Source organism: Eutrigla gurnardus (assembly GCF_963514095.1).
Source record: "Eutrigla gurnardus genome assembly, chromosome: 9".
NCBI classification, from domain to species: Eukaryota; Metazoa; Chordata; class Actinopteri; order Perciformes; family Triglidae; genus Eutrigla; species Eutrigla gurnardus.
Genome location: NC_139923.1, coordinates 10,856,603 through 10,880,751, shown reverse-complemented (window position 1 = coordinate 10,880,751; position 24,149 = coordinate 10,856,603). Strand labels below are relative to the sequence as shown.

Below are 24,149 nucleotides of genomic sequence, written 5' to 3'. Positions count from 1 at the left end.
AATAAAAACAGTTTCATGGTAATTTGGCAACTTGACTATCCACCCTGTATCAACAGAATACCTCCTGTCATGGAAAAATTGTTCTTCCTCATCATGCAACTGTGCACAGGGAGTGGTTCAAAACCATGTTTGTCCTTGGAGTGACAATGTCCATTGTGAGTACCATGGGAGAGGGGGTGTTTGAAGTCCACAGAGAAGACAGAGTGGGAGCAGAGAAACGGCAATATCTTAACACATAAATTCCTTCTGCCGTTTGAAGCATTCAGAACATGTTCTTCTGCAAGCCAACATTCCATTCATTAATATTCCTCCACTAGTTTGTTCTTCATACAACTCCTGTCACATTGTTTACTGAGGAGGCTTCATTCAAGGGCTGCATGGGTGGTGAAGTGGTTAGCACTTTCCCCTCATTTCAAGAGGAATACAAATTTAACAGGGAAACTAATTATGCTAATAAAAAGTGTGAAACGGCGCGTATATAGCCTGACAACGCCACCCAATTAGAGAGCTGGGACTCTTAGAATATTGGAACAACTTTCTTTTTGTTTGCAAGTCCTTTGGTTTGGTGGGAGCAACACAACAGATTTACCCAAAAGACAGCTTGAGTATATAAAATATATATGTTTATTACAATATGCAGTTGAATAAAAACAAGGTGTACACCATTCCACACATCCAACTTAAAAGCTGGCCCCTGCGGTTGCGATAGTCCCCAGTCCACAAGGGGTCCCCCTAACACAAGTCCGTCTCGCGCCCAGCAGTGACTTCAACGCAGCCGGCGACCTGCCAATCACCCGCACACACCAACGCAATCACTCACACAACAGAGAGAGAGAGCCACCAGTATCATCAAATTGTGAGCCAACTTATCCAACTCCCAGTCCGGTTGCACAGCACTTCCACACAGCCACAGGCGCAGGACGAACACGGCAAGGCTCCAGTCACCACACCGGCGGCGGCAACGATTCCAGCAGGCGAGAGGACGGAGAGTCAACGGATGGGAAAACGGATCACAGCAGGAGGGCAGGCGGATCAGCCGGTGAGAAGCCGGACAGCAGGCGGAAAATCACGGCGGCCACCGAGCTTGATATGAGAACGGGCACACTAGCAGACTTCCGCAAGACAGCACAACAGTCCACACAATCGCGCACACCACAGACAGTTAAGTGAAACCAACAACTAACAGGCGCGACAGACAGAGTCCACGGGAACAACCAACCGGCACTGTTTCAGTTCCTTCTTTTTTAAGCAGCCTGTGAGTATCAATTGGCATCGCAATTGTCCACACCTGTTACACTCCAATCAGTTGGGCATACAACATTGACAACAAAGGGGCGTTTCCTTGTGTTCCCCAAATCATGACCATGACACCCCCCCATTCTTTTACATTGGCAGTCCCTGACAAAGAAATATCATAAATGACTTACATAGCTCCATATCTCTCTGGGGGCTGCCCCCTATTGACACGGTTTGACCTCCTAGGGGCCACATCATTACCTTGGTCATCTGGAGCAGGAGGGCCTATCCATGGCACATACATCATAGGCGGTAGGGGGCGGTATTTCTCCCTTACTGGGGGTGCGTTGCTGGTGTGGATTTGGTGTTGCACTACATCAGTATGCCCAAAGTCTTCCTCATGGAGGGCAAACACCCTGACCCACCGCTGTAGGAGCACTTTAAAGTCTTGCTTCTGTTGTTCAGTCAAATCCTCTCTGCCTTGCAAATCTTTCATTACTGCAACAGGTGGCTCCAATTGTTCTCCCTCCCCAGCTTCCACAATATCCACCGTAACAGTTCCATCATCTTGTACGGTGAGGCTTAGATCCGTTGTGCCATGAACGTCAGCACGGTCGACACAGAACACCTTGGCCAACTTCTGGTAACGGCCTACAAAGACAGGACAAGAGGTCACATTCTGTATACGAATCGGCATTCGCCCACGCTCAACAAATGCAACTGTTTTTGCCACAGAGAAAGACCCTGAATGAGGCAATGCTTCGATTAGACCACAATAACCTTGTCCCCTCTGGCCCATCCTCACCCGCCCCCAGACCACCATCTCACTTCTGGCTGGGATGGTCAGGCCCCTACGGCTTGCTGGACGCACAAACCCCATGTATCCATCATCCCCCTCCATTACAGCTGTCCGTTGGCATACAGCGAATGCACCAGTCCAGGCCTTTCTCGTCCCTTGATCCTGAAAAACAGTCTTTGGTCCATCCGGGTGATTAAATAAGTCATGCCAGCAGGTGGTGATAACATTCATGCCAATCAGTAGTGGGGCAGTTAGACATTGGTCGGCTACAATAACAACCCCCCGCCCTGAGATACTGGCACCCCCTACTTCAAAATCCATTACTGCATAGCCTTGATAGGGAATGGATAACCCATTAGCTGCTCGAAGTGTCAATCTGTCGGGGGCTGTACCATGTGATAGAGTGTCTGCTGGATAATGCTGATCGAATACACTCTGTTGCATCAATGTCACTTGTGAACCAGTGTCTATTAGTCCTATCAGGGGCACATTGTTCACTTTAACCTCAACTTTGGGGCAATTTCCCACAAATATGGTCCCTCGTCCGGCTTCCCCCAAATTCCCTGCTACTTGGACCTCAGTAGCAGGACATACTAGTTTAAATTAGCATTAGACTCGGATGGGGACCTACAGAACCTGGCAATATGCCCTGTGTGCCCACACCGGCGGCATATAGGCTTACCATCTGCAGCCCAAGTATTGGGTATGTAGGTCTGGAGCCTCCTCCGGTGTGGCGGCTGATTAGGGTGCTGGGGATATGGCGTAGGCTGGCCTTCCATTGGTTGTAACTGCCAGGTCATTTCCTGCCTTAATGCATTCATCTGGCCCCTCACTTCCTGGAGGAGCTCTTTTCGGAAGGTCTCAGCCCAGGCATCTTTCCCTGTTGCTGGTTGGGAAACAGAGGACTCACCCACAGCTTGAGCAACGATTTCATGTCCAGCCCCAGGCCGCTGTTCACGTTCCAGCTCAAAAGTTTCTTCTAACACTGCATTGAAGGTGGCGTCCGGGTTACGGCGTGCATAAGCCCGGATCGTACTCCTCAGTTCAGCATTACGGATTCCCATCAATAGCTGGTCTAACAAGTGACTTTCATCAAGGGGGCCATTCGGGTCTCGTTTCTTTAATCTACGGAACAATTCCCGCAGCCTGAGGACATAGAATCTCAAACCCTCAGTGGAAGTCTGAGTACAGCTAAAAAATTGCGACCTTAAAATAGCCACAGGGGCTTGATCTCCATACAGAGTATCAAGACGGTTTAAAATTTTTGCTACAGTGTCACGGTCTGTGTCCCCTAAAACACAAACCTCCCTTTTAGCTTCATCCGTTAATGCCCCCAATACTATGCTGACTTTTTGCTGTTCATTAAACTCCCCTGATTGCAATAAACTCTGAATTTGCTCTTTCCACTCATTCAATTTTAAATCACCACCCACCCCTTTAAATTTAGGGATCCAAGGTGCACCCGCATACATCGGCATCATCATCATTTTCGAAATAAAACGAGAAAAAATATAAACAGGCTATGCAGTTTGAGTGACCTGAATGTGAAGCTCCAAACCAAATCCTGCCGACATACGCCAAATGTGAAACGGCGCGTATATAGCCTGACAACGCCACCCAATTAGAGAGCTGGGACTCTTAGAATATTGGAACAACTTTCTTTTTGTTTGCAAGTCCTTTGGTTTGGTGGGAGCAACACAACAGATTTACCCAAAAGACAGCTTGAGTATATAAAATATATATGTTTATTACAATATGCAGTTGAATAAAAACAAGGTGTACACCATTCCACACATCCAACTTAAAAGCTGGCCCCTGCGGTTGCGATAGTCCCCAGTCCACAAGGGGTCCCCCTAACACAAGTCCGTCTCGCGCCCAGCAGTGACTTCAACGCAGCCGGCGACCTGCCAATCAGCCGCACACACCAACGCAATCACTCACACAACAGAGAGAGAGAGCCACCAGTATCATCAAATTGTGAGCCAACTTATCCAACTCCCAGTCCGGTTGCACAGCACTTCCACACAGCCACAGGCGCAGGACGAACACGGCAAGGCTCCAGTCACCACACCGGCGGCGGCAACGATTCCAGCAGGCGAGAGGACGGAGAGTCAACGGATGGGAAAACGGATCACAGCAGGAGGGCAGGCGGAGAATCAGCCGGTGAGAAGACGGATCACAGCAGGAGGGCAGGCGGAGAATCAGCCGGTGAGAAGCCGGACAGCAGGCGGAAAATCACGGCGGCCACCGAGCTTGATATGAGAACGGGCACACTAGCAGACTTCCGCAAGACAGCACAACAGTCCACACAATCGCGCACACCACAGACAGTTAAGTGAAACCAACAACTAACAGGCGCGACAGACAGAGTCCACGGGAACAACCAACCGGCACTGTTTCAGTTCCTTCTTTTTTAAGCAGCCTGTGAGTATCAATTGGCATCGCAATTGTCCACACCTGTTACACTCCAATCAGTTGGGCATACAACATTGACAACAAAGGGGCGTTTCCTTGTGTTCCCCAAATCATGACCATGACAAAAGAATGGAGTGAAGTTTTAGAACAAGAAGAAGCCTTTTACTTCAAAATAAAAGAAAATAAATAAAAAACAGTGAAAGGGAACAAACGGGACAAAAAGGAAAGAAAAATCGAAATAAACGTAGAGCCTTCTTAAACACTCCGTCTTATGCTGACTGCAGGAGGGCATCTCCCGTGGTTGGATCAGGATCGGGTTACAGTCCAAGAGGACTTTTTGTATACGCTACACGTGAAAAATACACACACAATCTCGCCCTCATGGTCAAAACTCGATCCTTAAATCACATTGCAAATAATTATCACACAGATATGTCAAAGTAAATGAAACATCAATTGTAAAAATTTCTCTGCATAAAATATTCTGAACGGACTACTCTTGAGAGTTGAAAGGAAGTTTGATTCAACATAAAACAGTACACTTTATCAAGCAAGTCCATCGTAATTGGTTAATACACATGTGTTTGTATCCATACATATATATTAGGGCCGGGACTCGATTAAAAAAATTAATCAAATTAATTTGAGGCTTTGTAATTAATTAATCGAAATTAATCGCATTTTAATCGCATATAAATATTTGACCTGAGAACAGTGAGAAGTAATTTTTTTCACATGGATTTTTAGTATACCATTAAATAATGACTGAATACATAAGCAACACAATATTGTTTATTTTTGTTCAACCAAGTCCAACAGACCAGTGCTATTTTTGCCATTAAGTGTAGCAATAGCATATTTAGAAATATAGTACATTTCAGAAATTCAGGTAGCCTATAGGTAGGTAGACCTTCTGTAAACTATAACACTTTGTTTTTTTAAGTAAAACACAATACTTTCAAGTACATTCAGAACATTGGAAACCCTGACTATTGGAAAACATCTCTCTGTTGTCGAGGGTTAACCCTCTGACGCTAGCTACCACGCTAGCGTCCACGCTAGCTGCTATATGTTTTGCATTAAGGTGATACTTGAGGCTCGATGTGATGCGGTGATATGCTAATTCCTTGTTGCATAGCTTGCACACAACCATGCTCTTATCGACGCTTAAATCAATTCGTTTTTTATAACAAAATTAGCTAAAAAGTTAGCTAAAAAGGGTTTGGTCGTAACTCAAAGAGCCCCCCTCTCGCTTGGCACGAAAAGGTTCTGTGTAACAGATAACAGTCCATAGGTTCGTAATTTAGTCCTGAATGAGAAACAGTGTCAATTTTTTCTATGTCAAATTTCCTGCTGAAAAAAAGTTAATTACAAAACATTGTTTTGAGGCACCTTACAGTCTGGTGATTTGAACGTAGATCATCTTCCTGTTTCATTCAAGTTGGAGGAGGCTTTTGCCCACTCTGATGGAACCGACTTGGTCATTTATTAAGTTCAGGTGTCATAAACCGGTTCAGCAAAGGGTGAGAATGGTCAGAGGATCTGTGGAGTCTCCCTTTTGGACAGTTTAATTACTTTGTTTTGCACAATCTTTTCAAAAGGAGGGAAAAGGCCCCCTACTCAACACAACTCTCTGTCCATGAGTTGAATATTTTCACTTTCGATCCTTTAAAGCAACACTAAAGAGTTTTTAGTGCCTTAAAATAATGTTTCCAAAATAGTTTCAGTGGTTCATCACCTCAAAACCGGGTGAACGGCACTTCCGCATTCGCTCTGCGGCCCTCTATCGGCTGTAACCGCGCTATGTTACTTTGCCTCGTCGAATAGTGGTTTTGTAGTTCTAATGAGACTACAAATTTGACCTGCCTTGCGGCAAGCATTACAAAAGCGGTAGGTGGAGGCTCTGCATTGAGATCAGTGGGCGAACACTCGGCAGGTGCATGGAAGATACCTTGCAGCTAGGTAGTTTTTAAATTGGCGTCATGGCAGAGCCTGCAAAGAAAACGGGAGCATGACAAGTACCCCTTTTCCACCGAGGCATTTTGAGGGCCAGTTCGGAGCCGGTGCCCGATCGCGAACCAGTTCTTCCGGTTTCCACAGACAAAGAGCCGGCTCTCGGCCTGGAAAACTGGTTCCCTAGCGGCCCCAACTCCTTGCTGGGCTGGAACCGGCCCCGGAGAAGGTCTTGCTTACGTTAGGGGCTGGGGGCGGGGATAACGCTCGAGGCAACGGGGGAAAATACGTCGCTGCGGAGTGCAGAGTTTTACTAACGTTACTGTTCCCGGTAAGTTTCACTTTTAAAATGTTTCACCTCGTTGCAAACCAACGGCACATTTCTGTTTAGTTTACCAAGCTAGTGATTACGTTCGTAACAGCAGCAAGTAGTAGCTATGCTTCCTTGGGTAATGTAAGCTGACCGGCCAGGGAAACCTCAGACGTATACAGTGACGTAATGACGTGGCTCTCTGGGCTCTCTAGCCGGTGGAAACGCAAACAGGTTCTCAGACGGTTCGCAAGTTGAACCAACTGCGAACCAGCACGGGCACCGGCCCGGTTCCTGAACTAGGTTCGCGTTGGTGGAAAAGGGGTAAAAGAAAGAGCTCGAACGAGAGTGAATATCATACCGGCTCACACTCGTTGGCGAGAGCTGAAGGAGGCTACAAAATGCAAGATGGGTGGTGACTTGGCTTTGTTGCTGCTGGACTTGTAAATAATACCGGTAATCATTTTTTTCCAACAGTGTGCATCTGTGTACAATACATTGTTGATTATTTTATTGGCTCATGTTAGCTAAGGCGTTAGCTACTGTGCTAATATATATGTAATTATCGCTATGGCTCATGTTAGCTAATCTCAGCTAAGGCGTTAGCTACTCTACCTTGTCACTGGACATCGTTCAAATCGTTCATCGTTTCCAGAGCCGGTTCTGCATACAAATAACATGCGTGTGACAGTAGGCTGCGGTAGGCTAAATTATTTACGACGGCAGTAATGGACAATTCTGCTTCCAACCTGTAGGGGGACCGAAGAGGAAAACTTCTTAAGTGTTGCTTTAATAAAAATGTGTCCTGATAGTTGAGAAATCAAGGGAACTGTTGTTCCTGCAAACGCCTTACTGGTGTTTCTGTGATCAGTTTTAATGTTACGTTGTTGTACAGAGATCCCGAAGCAGAGGTTGAGCCTAAATAAAACTGTTTGTTTTGTTTATTGAAAAAAGAACCGATGAAGCAAAAACAGGCAGCGGCAACATGCAGGGAGCGGATCGGCTGGTACGGCGGACACTGAAGGCAGGAGGTGTTCGCCCGGGGCGCCATAAGAGCTGCAACCGACACTGACTTCACAGCAGTTAATATTACTTGTAGAAAGTATTATTTGTACATTTGATTGTACAGGCTTGCATTATTTGATTTTATTTATCTAAAAAAAAGGAAAGGTGAAATCAGTTCAATGAGTTCATTTTGAATAGCACTAAACAATATTTGGGGCCATATCCATTTAAAATACTAATGGCAGTAACACAGAATCAGTTCAGAATAATGTGCCAAATTCAGACTAGCGTGGAATTAGTGTAAGAATGACCTTTTATTTTATGGCCACCTATCAAATTTGAGCTATTTCTTCCTCAAATCAGCATAAATTCCAGGCTCAATGCAGATTTGGAACAAACAGATGGTTTGGTTAGGACTAGATCATAATCTAACACTTGTTTCAATTAGGTTGCTGCTGAGCTATTATTTTTACAAACAGTGCGTAGACAGGTCATACAGTGTTTTGTACTGAAGTGAAGTTAGTCAGCCAGAATCAGTACCAAATGTCACAGCATTAAAACCATTAATAATGTTTTTTTTATAGAAGTTATAGATGCTGGCTTAACTGCTCTCCCGACATAGTAATCAGTCAGCAATTATGTGGTTTAAGTCAATTATGGTCTCAATCTCTAAATTCAGGTCCTCTAGTAAGTGCTCAGGTGTTCATTTGAAAAACGATTGCTGCGGCAATGAGATTTCAAGGCTTGCAGAAGGCTTTGATGTCTGCCGTGTGATAGTGTGAGGATTGATTAACAGGTGTGTTTGACATTGCAACTTCATTGTTTGCTTTATTTGGCAGCTTGGTTCAGGTGTTAATTAAAGAGCTTAACCGACTATTTAATGTAGTAATTTGTAGGTGTATCTGTTGTTTTTAGCATCAACACCTCTCTGACAGTCTAAACAAAATATTTTAAATAGAATACAATAATGTATAGATTTAATATTTTTAGATGTTTACATTCTGGAACTGTAATATTATATAATTCTTTATGAAACAGAGTAATACAATCTAGTTACAAAATGATATTCATAACATTTCAGCATAAGGTTGATTGTTGTTTTGATCTATTAATTATTTCAATGTGAGGACAAACTGATCTTGAAGGACTTCATACTTATTAGTCATTTATTTGCTGTCAATTCCTGGTTTCATGGAGAATTTCAAATTCACTGTGACTGATCACATTGTCATACCCACAATCCCATGATGTGAAAGTTGAATGTTGTACACTGACCCGAATACTGATTTCAGTTTATTTCGGTTTGCAAACAAGCAGACATAAAGCTAAACCAAAATACCCAAGGGATGGCAACCTGAGACTGTGTATCAAAGTAAGTGCCGATGTATTGTATTCATCAGTTTATCAAAGGTGCAACTCTTTTGCACCTTTGATAAACGTCTCAACTCTTCCATTGTCTTGTTCATCCAATTGGTAGCAGTTTGGGTTTGGCTGTTTGTATTTGTATGATTCTAATAAAGTTTAGAATATAATTGCAATAATATCTGTTACTAATCATTGTTTCCACAGGGTTGTGCCTTCATCTTTTACAGTTCCACGATGATACCATCGAAAATTGCTCTGTTTGTCAACAGAGCAATTTTCTCTTGTGGGACTGAAAATGTATACAGACCTCAGAAATTAAAAGTTGTGTATACAGTTTCCTATTCTAAAAGCAAAACAGAGGGGAAAGGGACATGCTGGACTTTCAGTACAAGCAGGGGAACTAAGAATTTACTCAGATACACAGATATGGAGGCACAGCCAACTAAACTAAAAAAAATGAAATGCTATGGATCAGTAAGAAAAGTACATTTACAATCGAAAAGTATAACATAAATGAACCATAAACACCATACAGTGCAGTGTTTCACCAACTGAAAATATATAAGGTGGTTCTTACCACAGATAAACATTGAAATAGCTCTATGAACACTGAGAATGACTGATAGGATGCTTAATGACACACACCTGTATGAAGATGAAATGTTGTCATAAGCAACCACTTCATGGGTGTGATCTTAATGGAGACAAAACCCACAATGGTTGACACCCGAAATTACTTTTTTTTACCCCTCCTTAACTGCAAATATCCAATAAGCTATATAACATGACATCGGTAGTGTGGGACCAGTTCACTCAAGGATCATGAGAACAGCCAGGATGCTACTTAAATGGGTGATACCATGGCTCACCCTCTACCTTGGAATAGCTGCAACCAGCAAAGGTATGTACACTCAATGGCTCAAAGAAAGCTGCTAATATCAGGAAGCTATCCTGGAGAAAAAATGTTATAGAATCCAACAAAATTTTTGAATGAGTGTTTTTTTCTTCATTATATTACAAATATCAATGGTATGCTGTTATCTGACATTATTGATAATGTTTCTTTCTTTTTTCATTAATAGTCCATACAGTGACCAAAATACCAGTAATTACAGGTAAAAAAAAATGATGAAACATAGCAAACCTTAAAATAATGTACAGTTTGCACTACAATGAAATGCATGTGTTTTTTTCTCCACAATCAAAGTGAGACCTGCTCACAACAGCCAGATCTGCAGTACTTGGGGAAACTATCACTTTAAGACTTTCGATGGAGATTTCTTTCAGCTTCCCTCCACTTGCAACTACATCCTTGCATCCCATTGTAAGGAAAGCTATGATAGTTTCAATATTCAGTTCCAACGGCAGGAGATGAACGGGACCATCTCCATTAAGAAGGTCTTCATGAAACTAGAGGGGGCTGTTGTGGAATTAGCCAAGAATTCCAACAAAGTCAATGATAAACTGTGAGTGTGTTTTTTATTTTTTATTTATGAACATATTATAAGTAGAAAAAGAAAAAAATGGGAAGTATATCAAAGTAATTTTAATTTTTCTGTAGTAGTACACCACTACGTATATTTCGTAGTGGTCTGCGATACTGAAAGATTTGGTATCGATCCGATACCAAGTAAATGAAGGGCCAGTATCGCCGATACCGATACTTTTTAATAATTAAGGTGGATACATCATCAAATTGCTAAATCTGAATGGATTTTTTCATGACCTTTAAGAGTTTTTGTGATTTTTCCTTTAAATTATTAATTTGTTAAAACCCAGGACACAATTTGGGCAAAGTGTATATGTAAATACAAAATATTTTATATCAAATGTTTTCGCCTGGCGCTGCTGAGTGATGTCACGTGATGGTACAACATCAAATCACAAGAGAGGGGAGGAGGAGCAAAATGTGCTGCTAGTGGTGTGAGGAGCAGCACTTGAAAGCAGCAGACACAGACAGACAGGTCGCCAATTTGATAAAACTGCTGCAGTGCATACAGGAGACAAATTGAAAGTAAAGTATCGATCTCATCACACTGGTATCAATCAACGTTGGCATCGATATTATCGATATTTGAATTGATCCGCCCTCCACTAGTATTTGGTAATGGCCTTTTTGCTGCCAGCAAGATCAAGAGGCAATCTTAGTCCTTCAGGGACTAAGTCAAGTCCTTTAAGGTCTAAGTAAAGAAGATTAAGTAAAGTCCTTCAGGGACTAACTAAAGAAAACTAAGTAAAGTCCTGCTGGTACAAAGTAGAGAAAACTAAGTAAAGTCCTTCAGGGACTAAGTAAAGCCCTACAGGGACTAAGTAAAGAAAACTAAGTAAAGTCCTTCAGGGACTAATTAAAGTCCTAGAAGGACTAAGTAAAGAAAACTAAGTAAAGTCCTTCAGGGACTAAGTCAAGAAGACTTAGTAAAGTCATTCAGGTACAAAGTAGAGAAAACTAAGTAAAGTCCTTCAGGGACTAAGTAAAGAAAACTAAGTAAAGTCCTTCAGGGACTAAGTCAAGAAGACTTAGTAAAGTCCTTCAGGTACAAAGTAGAGAAAACTAAGTATAGTTCTTCAGGGACTAAGTAAAGCCCTGCAGGGACTAAAAAATAAAACATTTTATTTCTAGTCACTTTCTATTTTATATAGCTTTTGTATAGATTCTAATGTATGTTTAATGTATGTTCTGTTATTGCTACTGGATGCTTGAATTTCCTTTGGGATCAAAAAAGTATCTCTCTCTCTCTCTCTCTCTCTCTCTCTCTCTCTATGTAAAGAAAACTCTGTAAAGTCCTTCAGGGACTAATTAAAGTCCTACAGGGACTAAGTAAAGGAAACTCAGTAAAGTCCTTCAGGGACTAAGTAAAAAAGCTAAGGGAATTTGGAGTAAAACGGAAACATAAACCTAGATTTGTTTTACATGATTGTAGCTACATCATTCTCGAAAGTCTGAACAAGAAAAACATTTAGGCATTATCAAAATGAATATATGCATATTCCAGTCTCTAAATTCTTTCTGTGAGTTTTTGCAGTAAGTGGTTGCAGTGATGTTTAAAGTCTTATCATGTTAATTGTCATGTTTTTTTTTTTGTTTTTTTTTACCCCTTTAGTGTCACTATACCATTCAGCCATTTTGGCATTTCAATTATAAGAACCTTCTCCTATGTCAAAATTACGACAAAGCAGGGTTTGGTCGTCATGTGGAATGAAGAAGACGCCCTCTGGGTATGTGTATACATTATGTCCTCATAATTTACACGTATCTAAAAATTGTATCTCAATATTGATTTGAATTATTATTTTGATAACCTATACTGTGCCCTGAAAATATTAACCATATTTAATTTTAATGCTATTTGAGAGGTTAGAGAATGTACTTGGGTGACAAGTACATGAAGTAGTTCTTCAACTCTTAACTCTTCTCACCTTGTTTTAAGGTTGAGCTTGATGCAAAATTCAAGAACCAGACCTGTGGACTGTGTGGTGACTACAATGGAGTCCAGGGTTATGATGAGTTCATCAAAACAGGTGAGAACTAAATAATAAAACTTAAAACAATCTGCTCAGATTCAGACTTCACATTTGTTAAAAATGTTTCCATTAGAAACGGGGGAGCTTGTACCTCTCGAGTATTATGGGGAGTCCTGGAAAGTCAGCGATCCGATGAAAAAGTGTGACGAAATCTCCTCTCCCGACACACAGTCCTGTACAAAAAAAGTATGTGATAATGGATTTCCTTCAAATAATTGTATATATATATATATATATAATATTTAGCCTAGGTACAATTTAAATACATAATATACTTTGACCCACAGACAGACCTCTGTGCTGGCCTGCTGTCAGGACCTGCATTCCTCAGCTGTCAAAAGCTGATTGATACCGACTCCTTCATCAAAGCCTGTGTGAAGGACCTGTGCCAATGTAACAGCAGTACTTCATGCTTGTGTTCAACCACATCAGAGTACTCGCGTCAGTGCGCTCACGCAGGCGGGAAACCACATAAATGGAAGACCACACAACTGTGTGGTAAGAACAGCAATCAAACCAGTTGTATGTTCAACCTTTTGTGTTTTTACTGTATTTATATCACTGTTAGAATCATTTGTGTGTGTGTGTGTGTGTGTGTGTGTGTGTGTGTGTGTGTGTGTGTGTGTGTGTGTGTGTGTGTGTGTGTGTGTGCTGAACAGCAAAAAAATGTCCTTTTAACATGGAGTATAATGAATGCGGTAGTCCCTGTACTGACACCTGCAGCAACCCCAAAAGAAGCCAAGTATGTGAGGATCACTGCTTAGACGGATGCTTTTGTCCATCTGGTAAGTTTCCTGATTTAAAAACCAGCAAAGATGATGTTTGTAGTCCAGCAGTGTTTATTTCTATTCATTAATTCATGCTCTCTAATTACTTCATTTGTGCTTATGACTTTTGCAGTTGTTGTCCCAAATGTGTTAAATTAGTAATTCATGCTGTTGAAGTATAAATTTGTTATAATAACAGAAGCTGTTGTTATGGTAATAGTTAGAAGTTATAGATTTAACAGCAGGCAAGCACCCGTGTTTTGGTATTTAGTTGCCTACAAATTCAGTTACGTTGTGTTAATATAGTGAGTTTATCACATTTGTTGCATTTGTCCGGATTGGAGATAGCTTTGGCTGTGATCGGATTTTTTTAATTATTTTGGATGGAGATTGAGGGTTAACTCAAGTTTTTTCCAAGTGGACAATGTTTTTATCTTTCACATCCTTAAAATATGTGACAATTACAAAAATGTAGTTTATGTTAATAATGTGTACAAATTATTAATGGGGTTTGCAGAAGCTAGAACTGTTTACTTGACAGACTGAAATAATCATGTGATGATGCTTCTCCCAAGGGACTGTCTTTGACGACATCACACAAAGGGGGTGTGTTGCTGCTGATACGTGCTCTTGCTTACACAATGGCAAGCCATACAAACCAGGGGAATCATACTCAAGGAAATGTCAAAACTGGTAATTACTCTTACTTCAATGTAATGTTTCAAACATGTATTTAAAACATTCTGTCCATCTGAACTGACTGAACTTTGTTGACAGCACCTGTACCCAGGGACAGTGGCGCTGTGAGAATCTAGATTGTCCTGGTATCTGCTCCATACTGGGTGGCTGCCACATCTCCACCTATGATGATAAAACATATTCTTTCCACGCAGACTGCTCTTATGTTCTCTCTAAGGTGAGGCATTTAAACTCATGCATTACTCCACAAACAAAGTTATAATGCCTGTAAATAAGCAAACATTTTATCTTCTTGACTTTAGGAAACAAATGGGACTTTCACTGTCCTCGGTGACCTGGCCAAATGTAAAACGTCAGATAAATCAACTTGCCTGACTGCAATCACTTTACTACTGCCTAAACACATGGTAATATTACTCTCCTAATACAGGTAAAACCAATGATAGGATTTTCTCCCTTTCATATCTGAAGTTTTTAACTTCTTGTTACTTTTTCCCACTATAGATGATTGTAGTTGAAGCGAATGGACAGGTTTTGTATGACAGATTGATCACTCAATTGCCGATTATCATGGGTGAGTGGTTGGTCCTTTTCAATGTTTATTCTCTGATTCAATTTAAGTTTAATCGTAATTAAATTTGTAAATATTTTCCCTTGCAGATGACATGATGGTCTTCAGCCCATCAACATTCTTCATTGTAATCCACACCAGCTATGGGCTGCATCTCGAGATTCAGCTCTCACCCATTATGCAAGTCTACATCAAAGCCAGTGTTTCTAATAAGGGAAAACTCATGGGTGTGTTTTACTTATTGATTATAGTGTAAAACAGCCACCATTTACAGTGATTATTGTATTAAGTATTACGTGACATTATCTTCATCCAGGTCTTTGTGGAGATTTTAATGATGTGGAAGCTGATGACTTCAGAACCACAAATGGATTGACAGAGGGAACGGCTGGGACATTTGTCAACACATGGAAGACCAAAACAAGCTGCCCCGATGTGAAAAACATAATTGGGGAGCCCTGCATATTGAGCATACACAAGGGTATGTCGCAGACATCATAATTATCGTAGATATTTTAACATCGATCATTACAACATTTAACCATTGAACATATTTATTTTTTGTAGAGAAATATGCCAAACACTGGTGCGCCTTGCTATCAGACCCAAAAGGGATTTTTGCAAAGTGCCACTCTGAAATAAACCCTGAAGACTATCAAGCGGTAAGCAGTTATTTCTTTTTGTATGCAGTGTACTGTATGTGTGTATGTATTTGCCTTCCATTACATTACATTGACAATTTAACATTTCAACGATTCATTGAGCTTGTTTCTGCCTCTCTCTCTCTCTGCAGTCTTGTATTTATGACACCTGCAACTGTGATAACAGTGAGAAGTGCATGTGTGCTGCCATATCCTCCTATGTCCATGCATGTGCCACTGCAGGTGTCTTATTAAATGGATGGAGGGACACCACGTGCCGTAAGTTAAACCTAAACTTTCAAATGTGAAATAAAAGAAATCCATATTTATCCATAATATTTAAACAACTAAGTGAACATTTTTCCTTTCAAAAGAGAAATACATGACAGGCTGCCCTTCAACGTTTGTGTATGACTACCAAATGACTTCCTGTGGTCGCACCTGCCGCTCTCTTAGTCAGTCAGACTCAACATGTGAGGTTGAATTTACCCCGCTTGATGGCTGCGGCTGTGCTGAAGGAACTTATCTCAATGAGGAGAGACGGTGTGTATCAGCCTCGCAATGCTCCTGTCATATGGGAGACACAATGGTACGCCCCGGGCAGGTCATCAAAGTTCTTGCACAAACTTGGTGAGTATGTCAGTATTTATAGTAAAGTCAAAACAGCAGAACAATATTTCTGATTATTGTTGGGGTTATGTTTTGCTTTTGTTAGCTATCTGATGGTAGATAGATGGGGAATCACATGCAACAAAGGTCTCCCGTAGGAGGAGCATTGGAGAATTAATTGTAACTGTGCAAAATTATCCTAGATTATTGAGTCCCAAGTTGTGGGTCGATTTGATAATCTTTTTTGTAATGTAAATGCAGCATAGAGCTACTACTTTTATTATGAAGTGCTGTTTCCTGTAGCTTCTTTGAACATCATTGTTCTAAAAAATCTAGGTTGTAAACAATCTTTCTTCTCTTTATTCTTATCAGTAAAGTGCTTCATTGACCTTATTATTATGCCTTACATGTTGCAGTGTAAACACAGTTGCAATGGTTTTAATAGTTTGGGATTGTAAGTCATAATTGCACTTCTTGTTGTAGTTATTGTTATTTCGTTGGCTTTTAAGCCAAATTTGCACTTTGTTCATTTTTATTTTCATTTTGAAGGTGTGGCATATGGTTCACTAGATAGTAAGAAGGTTCTGGGTTTGACCTCTTAGTTGTGTGGGTTTCTCATTGTTTAATCCCCAAATGTCCAAAAGCAGTGTTCAGGGAATTGAAATCACTGAACTGACCACGTAAATGTTTATCTTTTTGTATGTGGAATAGACCAGACACTGCTTTTTTGCTCATTATGTGCTAAAATAGTCACCAGCTCCCTGCAAACCTTTAAGTTACCCTATATGTGTAGGCAGTGACTTGAGGACGACGGAAATTTGTAGATCTCCTTTGGCTCGGGCAGTTGAGAACCACTGCCCTAGTTTTTTGTTCCGAAACAAATCAAGCAAAAACTTGAACCTTGTGTGTCTTTCCGTTTATTTCAGCTCCTGCCTTAATGGAAAACTTAAATGTACAGGACACCAAATGAGTGAATGTAGGTACAAAGCACTCAGCTTTTCATAGTAATCATAACACAGTATGAGCCACACCAAGCAATACCGTGATGTCCTTTGTAACACACTATAATTGTCACCAGCATGCACCAAGCCAATGATCTTCTTCAACTGCTCAAGAGCAAAGCCAGGAGACAAGGGACCTGAGTGCCGAAAAAGCTGTCTGACACTGGATACAGAATGTGTAAGATTGGGATACTGGTTCATGACAGTGTTGAGTATTCTACACATACTAACGCAGCATGTTAAATACTTTGCCCTCCCATTGTATAGGTCAGTACACAGTGTATATCAGGCTGTGTATGTCCCGATGACCTACTGTCTGATGGTAAAGGGGGCTGTATTAAGAAGGAGAACTGTCCCTGTACATATAATGGTGATTCCTATAATCCTGGACAAACTGTCACTGTGGACTGCAATACCTGGTGAGTCCTTTAATTCTTTCCACACCAATATAGGGCTGTTTCAGGTCACTGCTGTGTGTGTGTGTGTGTGTGTGTGTGTGTGTGTGTGTGTGTGTGTGTGTGTGTGTGTGTGTGTGTGTGGGTGTGTGGGTGGGTGGGGGTGGGTGTGCGTAGGTGTGCGTAGGTGTTTTTATTTTGTGGATATAACAAAATATAACTTCACATAACTTAACTTTACATCTTTTTAAATCATAGCACCTGCAAAAGCAGAAGATGGAAATGTACAGATCATGAGTGTGATGGAACCTGTACAATATACGGAGAGGGGCATTACATCACTTTCGATGAAAAGAAATTCTCCTTTAATGGGGACTGTGGTTATGTCTTCACTCAGGTATTGTACAGACATATATAAAGCCTTTGTGATTTGTCAAAATTAATTTTTGTAATACTGACCTCAGTATCTTGCAGGATTACTGTGGGGATGATATGAATGGCACCTTCAGGGTCCTGACTGAGAGCATCCCATGTGGAACAACTGAGAGTATTTGCTCCACTGCTATCAAGCTCTACTTAGGGGTACATGACACTATTATATGCATTTAGATTGATTTTGAAATGCTGAAAATAACATTGCAAGGTTACAAATGAGCATGTTTTGTTTCTTTCAGAACAATGAAATTGTTCTTTCAGAGGAAAATGTCAAAGTTATCAAACAAAGCAAAGGGGAGGACATACCCTTTCAAGTCCACAGTATGGGCATATATCTTGTAATTGAGGCAAAGAATGGTCTTGTTCTTATTTGGAATAAGAAGACAACACTCATGATCAAACTCAAGTCCACTTTCAAGGTGGGTGAGGAGATAAATAGGGGTTCAGATAAATGGTAATAAGGTTGCCATTTTAACAATTTAACTAGATCTGCTTTTATCCCAGGGAAAAGTCTGTGGTCTGTGTGGAAATTATGATGGGAATATCAAGAACGATTTCACCACCAGAAACAAAGAAGTTGTGGTTGAAGCCCTTGAGTTTGGAAACAGCTGGAAAGTGTCACCCAACTGTCCTAATGCAAACACACACAGAAACCCCTGCAGTCTGTACTCACACAGGCAAGCATGGGCATCAAAACACTGCAGCCTTATCAACAGTAAAGTATTTGCTGCTTGCCATTCAAAGGTAAAAAATCTGCCACGTAACTGTCAATGCAATTGCTTTCTGTATAATTAGTGATACGAATATCATTCAGCATCTACATACATTTACAATGGTTTCTTTCAAAAAGGTTCCCCCACAATACTATTATGATGCTTGTCTGAGAGACACGTGTTCCTGCAACACAGGAGGAGATTGTGAGTGTTTCTGCTCAGCTGTAGCAGCCTACGCAGCAGCCTGTAATGAGGCTGGAGCCTGCGTGAGATGGAGAACTCCCATAATCTGCCGTAAGTGTTTCATTTGTGTTTCTATTGGGGAGATGAAGAACACTAGGTGATCAAATCTTAAAAATAAAACGTGAGTCAGGCTTGTAAACCTGACTCACATCTTAACACAATTAAGTAGTGTTTATTGTATTGTTTTAATACTTATTTATTTTGTTTCATTAGCTCTTTTCTGTGATTTTTACAACCCTGATGGTGAGTGTGAATGGCACTATCAGCCTTGTGGAAAACCATGCATGAAGACATGCAGGAATCCCTCAGGAGTCTGCTACAATCACATTCCAGCACTAGAAGGTAAAAAGCTATGCTTGCTGTTGTGCTATTGACTTTTCATTCACCTTTACCACTCAGAGAGTCTCACATGATTTTGGCCAGACTTCCTGTCTGCACCTATTCTCTGCCATTAACAGTAACATTTAACTTTTTAAGGTTGCTATCCAAGTTGCCAGAATGAAAAATCTTATTTGGAAGAAGTGTCAATGAAGTGTGTGTCACAGGAAGAATGTGGCTGCTATGATAATGAAGGGAAGCATTATAAAGAAAGGGAGGTCATGCCTCCAAAGGAAAACTGTCACAACTGGTAGGTTACTTTCCATCTTGTAATTCTGCAGCTGGTGCAAAAGTTAATGATAACCTTTATATTCATTTACAAAATCTGACATTATGAAATGTTGTATAGGCCTACTCTTGTTATACAATCATTGTTGTAAACTTATATTTTGTAGTACAGTTTTTTTTTTTTTATTGCAGCATAAGGATTCAAGCCTCATTTACTTTCATTTGCTACTCAAGAAACACTCCGGATACCCGGGGTTTTAAATGGACAGTCCTGACAGAAAATTTGTTGGCCTAGGAATTTTCATGGTTTGAACTGTTTGCAGGATAATTAATTAGAGGATGATTATGATCATTATTGGAATCACTCATTGAAGAATGTAGACAAGGGGTGGAGGGTTTCAACTTCTTCTATGAGTGTGCCTTTACCAAATAAAGTGACCAAATTGTTATTAAACACAGCTATTGCACATGTCCTCCCACTGGGCACACAGCTGGTTACCAGATACCAAATGCAAGGTAATTCTTTACAGACCAATGAACATCCTGTAAGGGCTACGGCTATGGGCATGGTTTAGGTGTGTGCAACTGTTTCTAAACAACAATGGCCACTCCTGAAAAGATTAGTAGAGATGTTGTAATAGCATCAGTTATATCAGAACTGGAGTTTTTTTTTAATTGAAAGAACAACGAACGGGACTGAAGACTTTGCTTGTGGAAAATATATTTTAGCTCTTCTTCCCACTGACCCCAGCAAGATTTAATTGACAAATACTTCATCCAATCGCCTCCCAAGTCTTTTTTTAATTGCCTGCCCTTTTCCAAAACTGTGTCATATCACAGCTTCTCGGAAAGTTCTGTGGAATTGAAACATCTGATGGTTCGGGAGAAGATAGGAATTCTGCATGTTTAGATTTTGAGGTATTAAGCTGTATCTGATTGGTTGGTGTAAGGACTAAAATCAGATTGGTTCAGCAAACAGAGCTGTCCTCTGCATGTGAAGATTGACAATTGAATTAGAAGTTGATGAAAATATGTGATCAAACAACAAAATTTAATATTAGACATTATGAAATTATGTAATATACAAAAAATGGTTAACTCTATTGATGGTATTCAATCACAAACAACATTAAAGAAACTACTGTCTGACTGTGTTTAAATTTTTGTGCTCTTGTTTACCTTTTAGTTACTGTGCTTCAACAAAGATGGAGTGCACCTATGACATCCATGGTGAGGTTGGCTTTAACCATTAAAAAGATAATGGCTTGAATATACTGAAACATGTAAAGATTCATATAATTCTATAATTATTTGTTTTGCAGCTTGTACTTGTTCATACAAAGGACGTATGTATAAGTATGGAGATACAGTGTATGACACACATGATGGAGATGGAACCTGTATTACGGCTGTTTGTGGAGAAAATGGAAATATTACTAGAATCATAGAAGCTTGTTCTACAACAGCACCCACCCAAACACCAACGACAACCGTCTTTGATTTTAAAACAAGCGGTGAGAATGAGAGATGTTGAAGATGTATATATGTGAAAGATTTCCCAAATCTGCTTTATCGGTTTATTTTTTCCCATTTGAAGATGACATGATGATTGAAATTAATTTTTTTTGTCAATAACAGGAGCGTCTCTTGTACGAAGTGGGACAACTGAGGCTGTGACCACCGTTCAGACCTTCTGGACACAAAGAGTGACAGAGCATATGACAACAAACACAATCACAGAAAGACCCAGCCAAACAACAGAAAGGGGACGAACCTCTGCAGCCACAACAACCGAAGAACCCACCACCCCAAGAAAACACACAGAAATGTCTACCCCAAACACAACTCAAACTCAAACAAAAACACCCAGAATCCCAAAGGAATCCACAACAGTACCCATATTCACTGGAAAATCCACTACAATATCCACAAAAAAGTCCAGCACTGCTGCTGCCATAACCACAGAAAAAGCTACCACAACAGCGTCCGACTGCTATGTTTGTAAGTGGTCGGATTGGAAGAACAATCATTACCCTGGAGTTGAAGATGGTGGAGAATATGAACCAATTGAAAAAATTACTGACCCAGATCTGAGTATTTGCAGAAAACCTTTGGAAATAGAATGTAGAGCAACACAATACAAGGATTTATCTTTGAAGCAACTTGGACAAAAAGTAGAATGCAACCCAAGAGATGGTCTAATCTGTCATAACAAAGACCAAGGTATACCTCCTATGTGTCATGACTATGAAATACGAGTAAAATGTTGCATTAACATGTGTGAGCGCTCAACCACAATTGCAACCTTAACAACCAAGACAACCAAAGGAATGTCCACTACAGGCTCAGCAACAACCATAGCAGAGCCCACCACAACCAGAGAAAAGCCTACCACAATTACAGAAAGGCCCACTACATCAACCACAATCACAGAAAAGCCCACTGCAATAACTACAATCCTGGAAGAATCCACAACAGTACCCATATTCACTGGAAAATCAACAACAATATCCACAGAAAAGTCCAGCACTTTTGCTGCCAAAACCACAGAAAAAGCTACCACAACATCAACTGACTGCTATGTTTGTAAGTGGTCGGATTGGAAGAACAATCATTACCCTGGAGTTGAAGATGGTGGAGATTATGAACCAATTGAAAAAATTACTGACCCAGATCTGAGTGTTTGCAGAAATCCTTTGGAAATAGAATGTAGAGCAACACAATACAAGGATTTATCATTGAAGCAACTTGGACAAAAAGTAGAATGCAACCCAAGAGATGGTCTGATCTGTCATAACAAAGACCAAGGTATACCTCCTATGTGTCATGACTATGAAATACGAGTAAAATGTTGCATTAACATGTGTGAGCACTCAACCACAATTGCAACCTTAACAACAAAGACAACCAAAGGAATGTCCACTACAGGCTCAGCAACAACCTCGGAAAAGCCCACTGCAACAACCACAATCACAGAAAAGCCCACTGCAACAACTACAATCCCAGAAGAATCCACAACAGTACCCATATTCACTGGAAAATCCATGACAATATCCACAGAAGAATCCAGGACTGCTGCTGCCATGACCACAGAAAAAGCTACCACAACATCATCTGACTGCTATGTTTGTAAGTGGTCGGATTGGAAAAACAATCATTACCCTGGAGTTGAAGATGGTGGAGATTATGAACCAATTGAAAAAATTACTGACCCAGATCTGAGTGTTTGCAGAAAACCTTTGGAAATAGAATGTAGAGCCATGCAATACAAGGATTTATCTTTGAAGCAACTTGGACAAAAAGTAGAATGCAACCCAAGAGATGGTCTAATCTGTCATAACAAAGACCAAGGTATACCTCCTATGTGTCATGACTATGAAATACGAGTAAAATGTTGCATTAACATGTGTGAGCGCTCAACCACAATTGCAACCTTAACAACCAAGACAACCAAAGGAATGTCCACTACAGGCTCAGCAACAACCATAGAAGAGCCCACCACAACCAGAGAAAAGCCTACCACAATTACAGAAAGGCCCACTACATCAACCACAATCACAGAAAAGCCCACTGCAACAACTACAATCCTGGAAGAATCCACAACAGTACCCATATTGACTGGAAAATCAACAACAATATCCACAGAAAAGTCCAGCACTTTTGCTGCCAAATCCACAGAAAAAGCTACCACAACATCATCTGACTGCTATGTTTGTAAGTGGTCGGATTGGAAGAACAATCATTACCCTGGAGTTGAAGATGGTGGAGATTATGAACCAATTGAAAAAATTACTGACCCAGATCTGAGTGTTTGCAGAAATCCTTTGGAAATAGAATGTAGAGCAACACAATACAAGGATTTATCATTGAAGCAACTTGGACAAAAAGTAGAATGCAACCCAAGAGATGGTCTGATCTGTCATAACAAAGACCAAGGTATACCTCCTATGTGTCATGACTATGAAATACGAGTAAAATGTTGCATTAACATGTGTGAGCACTCAACCACAATTGCAACCTTAACAACAAAGACAACCAAAGGAATGTCCACTACAGGCTCAGCAACAACCTCGGAAAAGCCCACTGCAACAACCACAATCACAGAAAAGCCCACTGCAACAACTACAATCCCAGAAGAATCCACAACAGTACCCATATTCACTGGAAAATCCATGACAATATCCACAGAAGAATCCAGGACTGCTGCTGCCATGACCACAGAAAAAGCTACCACAACATCATCTGACTGCTATGTTTGTAAGTGGTCGGATTGGAAAAACAATCATTACCCTGGAGTTGAAGATGGTGGAGATTATGAACCAATTGAAAAAATTACTGACCCAGATCTGAGTGTTTGCAGAAAACCTTTGGAAATAGAATGTAGAGCCATGCAATACAAGGATTTATCTTTGAAGCAACTTGGACAAAAAGTAGAATGCAACCCAAGAGATGGTCTAATCTGTCATAACAAAGACCAAGGTATACCTCCTATGTGTCATGACTATGAAATACGAGTAAAATGTTGCATTAACATGTGTGAGCGCTCAACCACAATTGCAACCTTAACAACCAAGACAACCAAAGGAATGTCCACTACAGGCTCAGCAACAACCATAGAAGAGCCCACCACAACCAGAGAAAAGCCTACCACAATTACAGAAAGGCCCACTACATCAACCACAATCACAGAAAAGCCCACTGCAACAACTACAATCCTGGAAGAATCCACAACAGTACCCATATTGACTGGAAAATCAACAACAATATCCACAGAAAAGTCCAGCACTTTTGCTGCCAAATCCACAGAAAAAGCTACCACAACATCATCTGACTGCTATGTTTGTAAATGGTCGGATTGGAAAAA

At 40.7% G+C, this 24,149-nt stretch overlaps 1 protein-coding gene across 1 annotated transcript in view; it reads left to right on the top strand.

Annotated features, from left to right (window-relative positions):
- Nucleotides 1-12,272: 12,272 nt before the first annotated feature.
- The window catches only part of LOC311018826 (mucin-5B-like), a gene marked incomplete at both ends in the record, with an annotated part of 28,617 nt that continues 16,740 nt past the window's right edge, over nt 12,273-24,149 (top strand). Inside the window, 25 exons of the mRNA XM_084017895.1 lie at nt 12,273-12,299; nt 12,512-12,602; nt 12,679-12,791; nt 12,893-13,103; nt 13,265-13,390; nt 13,948-14,065; nt 14,150-14,288; nt 14,374-14,478; nt 14,576-14,645; nt 14,732-14,869; nt 14,959-15,123; nt 15,210-15,304; nt 15,436-15,562; nt 15,658-15,913; nt 16,819-16,868; nt 16,971-17,071; nt 17,161-17,312; nt 17,547-17,685; nt 17,763-17,870; nt 17,963-18,142; nt 18,228-18,467; nt 18,574-18,730; nt 18,893-19,021; nt 19,157-19,307; nt 20,472-20,515. Coding sequence (XP_083874021.1) covers nt 12,273-12,299; nt 12,512-12,602; nt 12,679-12,791; nt 12,893-13,103; nt 13,265-13,390; nt 13,948-14,065; nt 14,150-14,288; nt 14,374-14,478; nt 14,576-14,645; nt 14,732-14,869; nt 14,959-15,123; nt 15,210-15,304; nt 15,436-15,562; nt 15,658-15,913; nt 16,819-16,868; nt 16,971-17,071; nt 17,161-17,312; nt 17,547-17,685; nt 17,763-17,870; nt 17,963-18,142; nt 18,228-18,467; nt 18,574-18,730; nt 18,893-19,021; nt 19,157-19,307; nt 20,472-20,515 — 3,232 coding nt within the window. The remainder of the gene's footprint in view (nt 12,300-12,511; nt 12,603-12,678; nt 12,792-12,892; nt 13,104-13,264; nt 13,391-13,947; nt 14,066-14,149; nt 14,289-14,373; nt 14,479-14,575; nt 14,646-14,731; nt 14,870-14,958; nt 15,124-15,209; nt 15,305-15,435; nt 15,563-15,657; nt 15,914-16,818; nt 16,869-16,970; nt 17,072-17,160; nt 17,313-17,546; nt 17,686-17,762; nt 17,871-17,962; nt 18,143-18,227; nt 18,468-18,573; nt 18,731-18,892; nt 19,022-19,156; nt 19,308-20,471; nt 20,516-24,149) is intronic.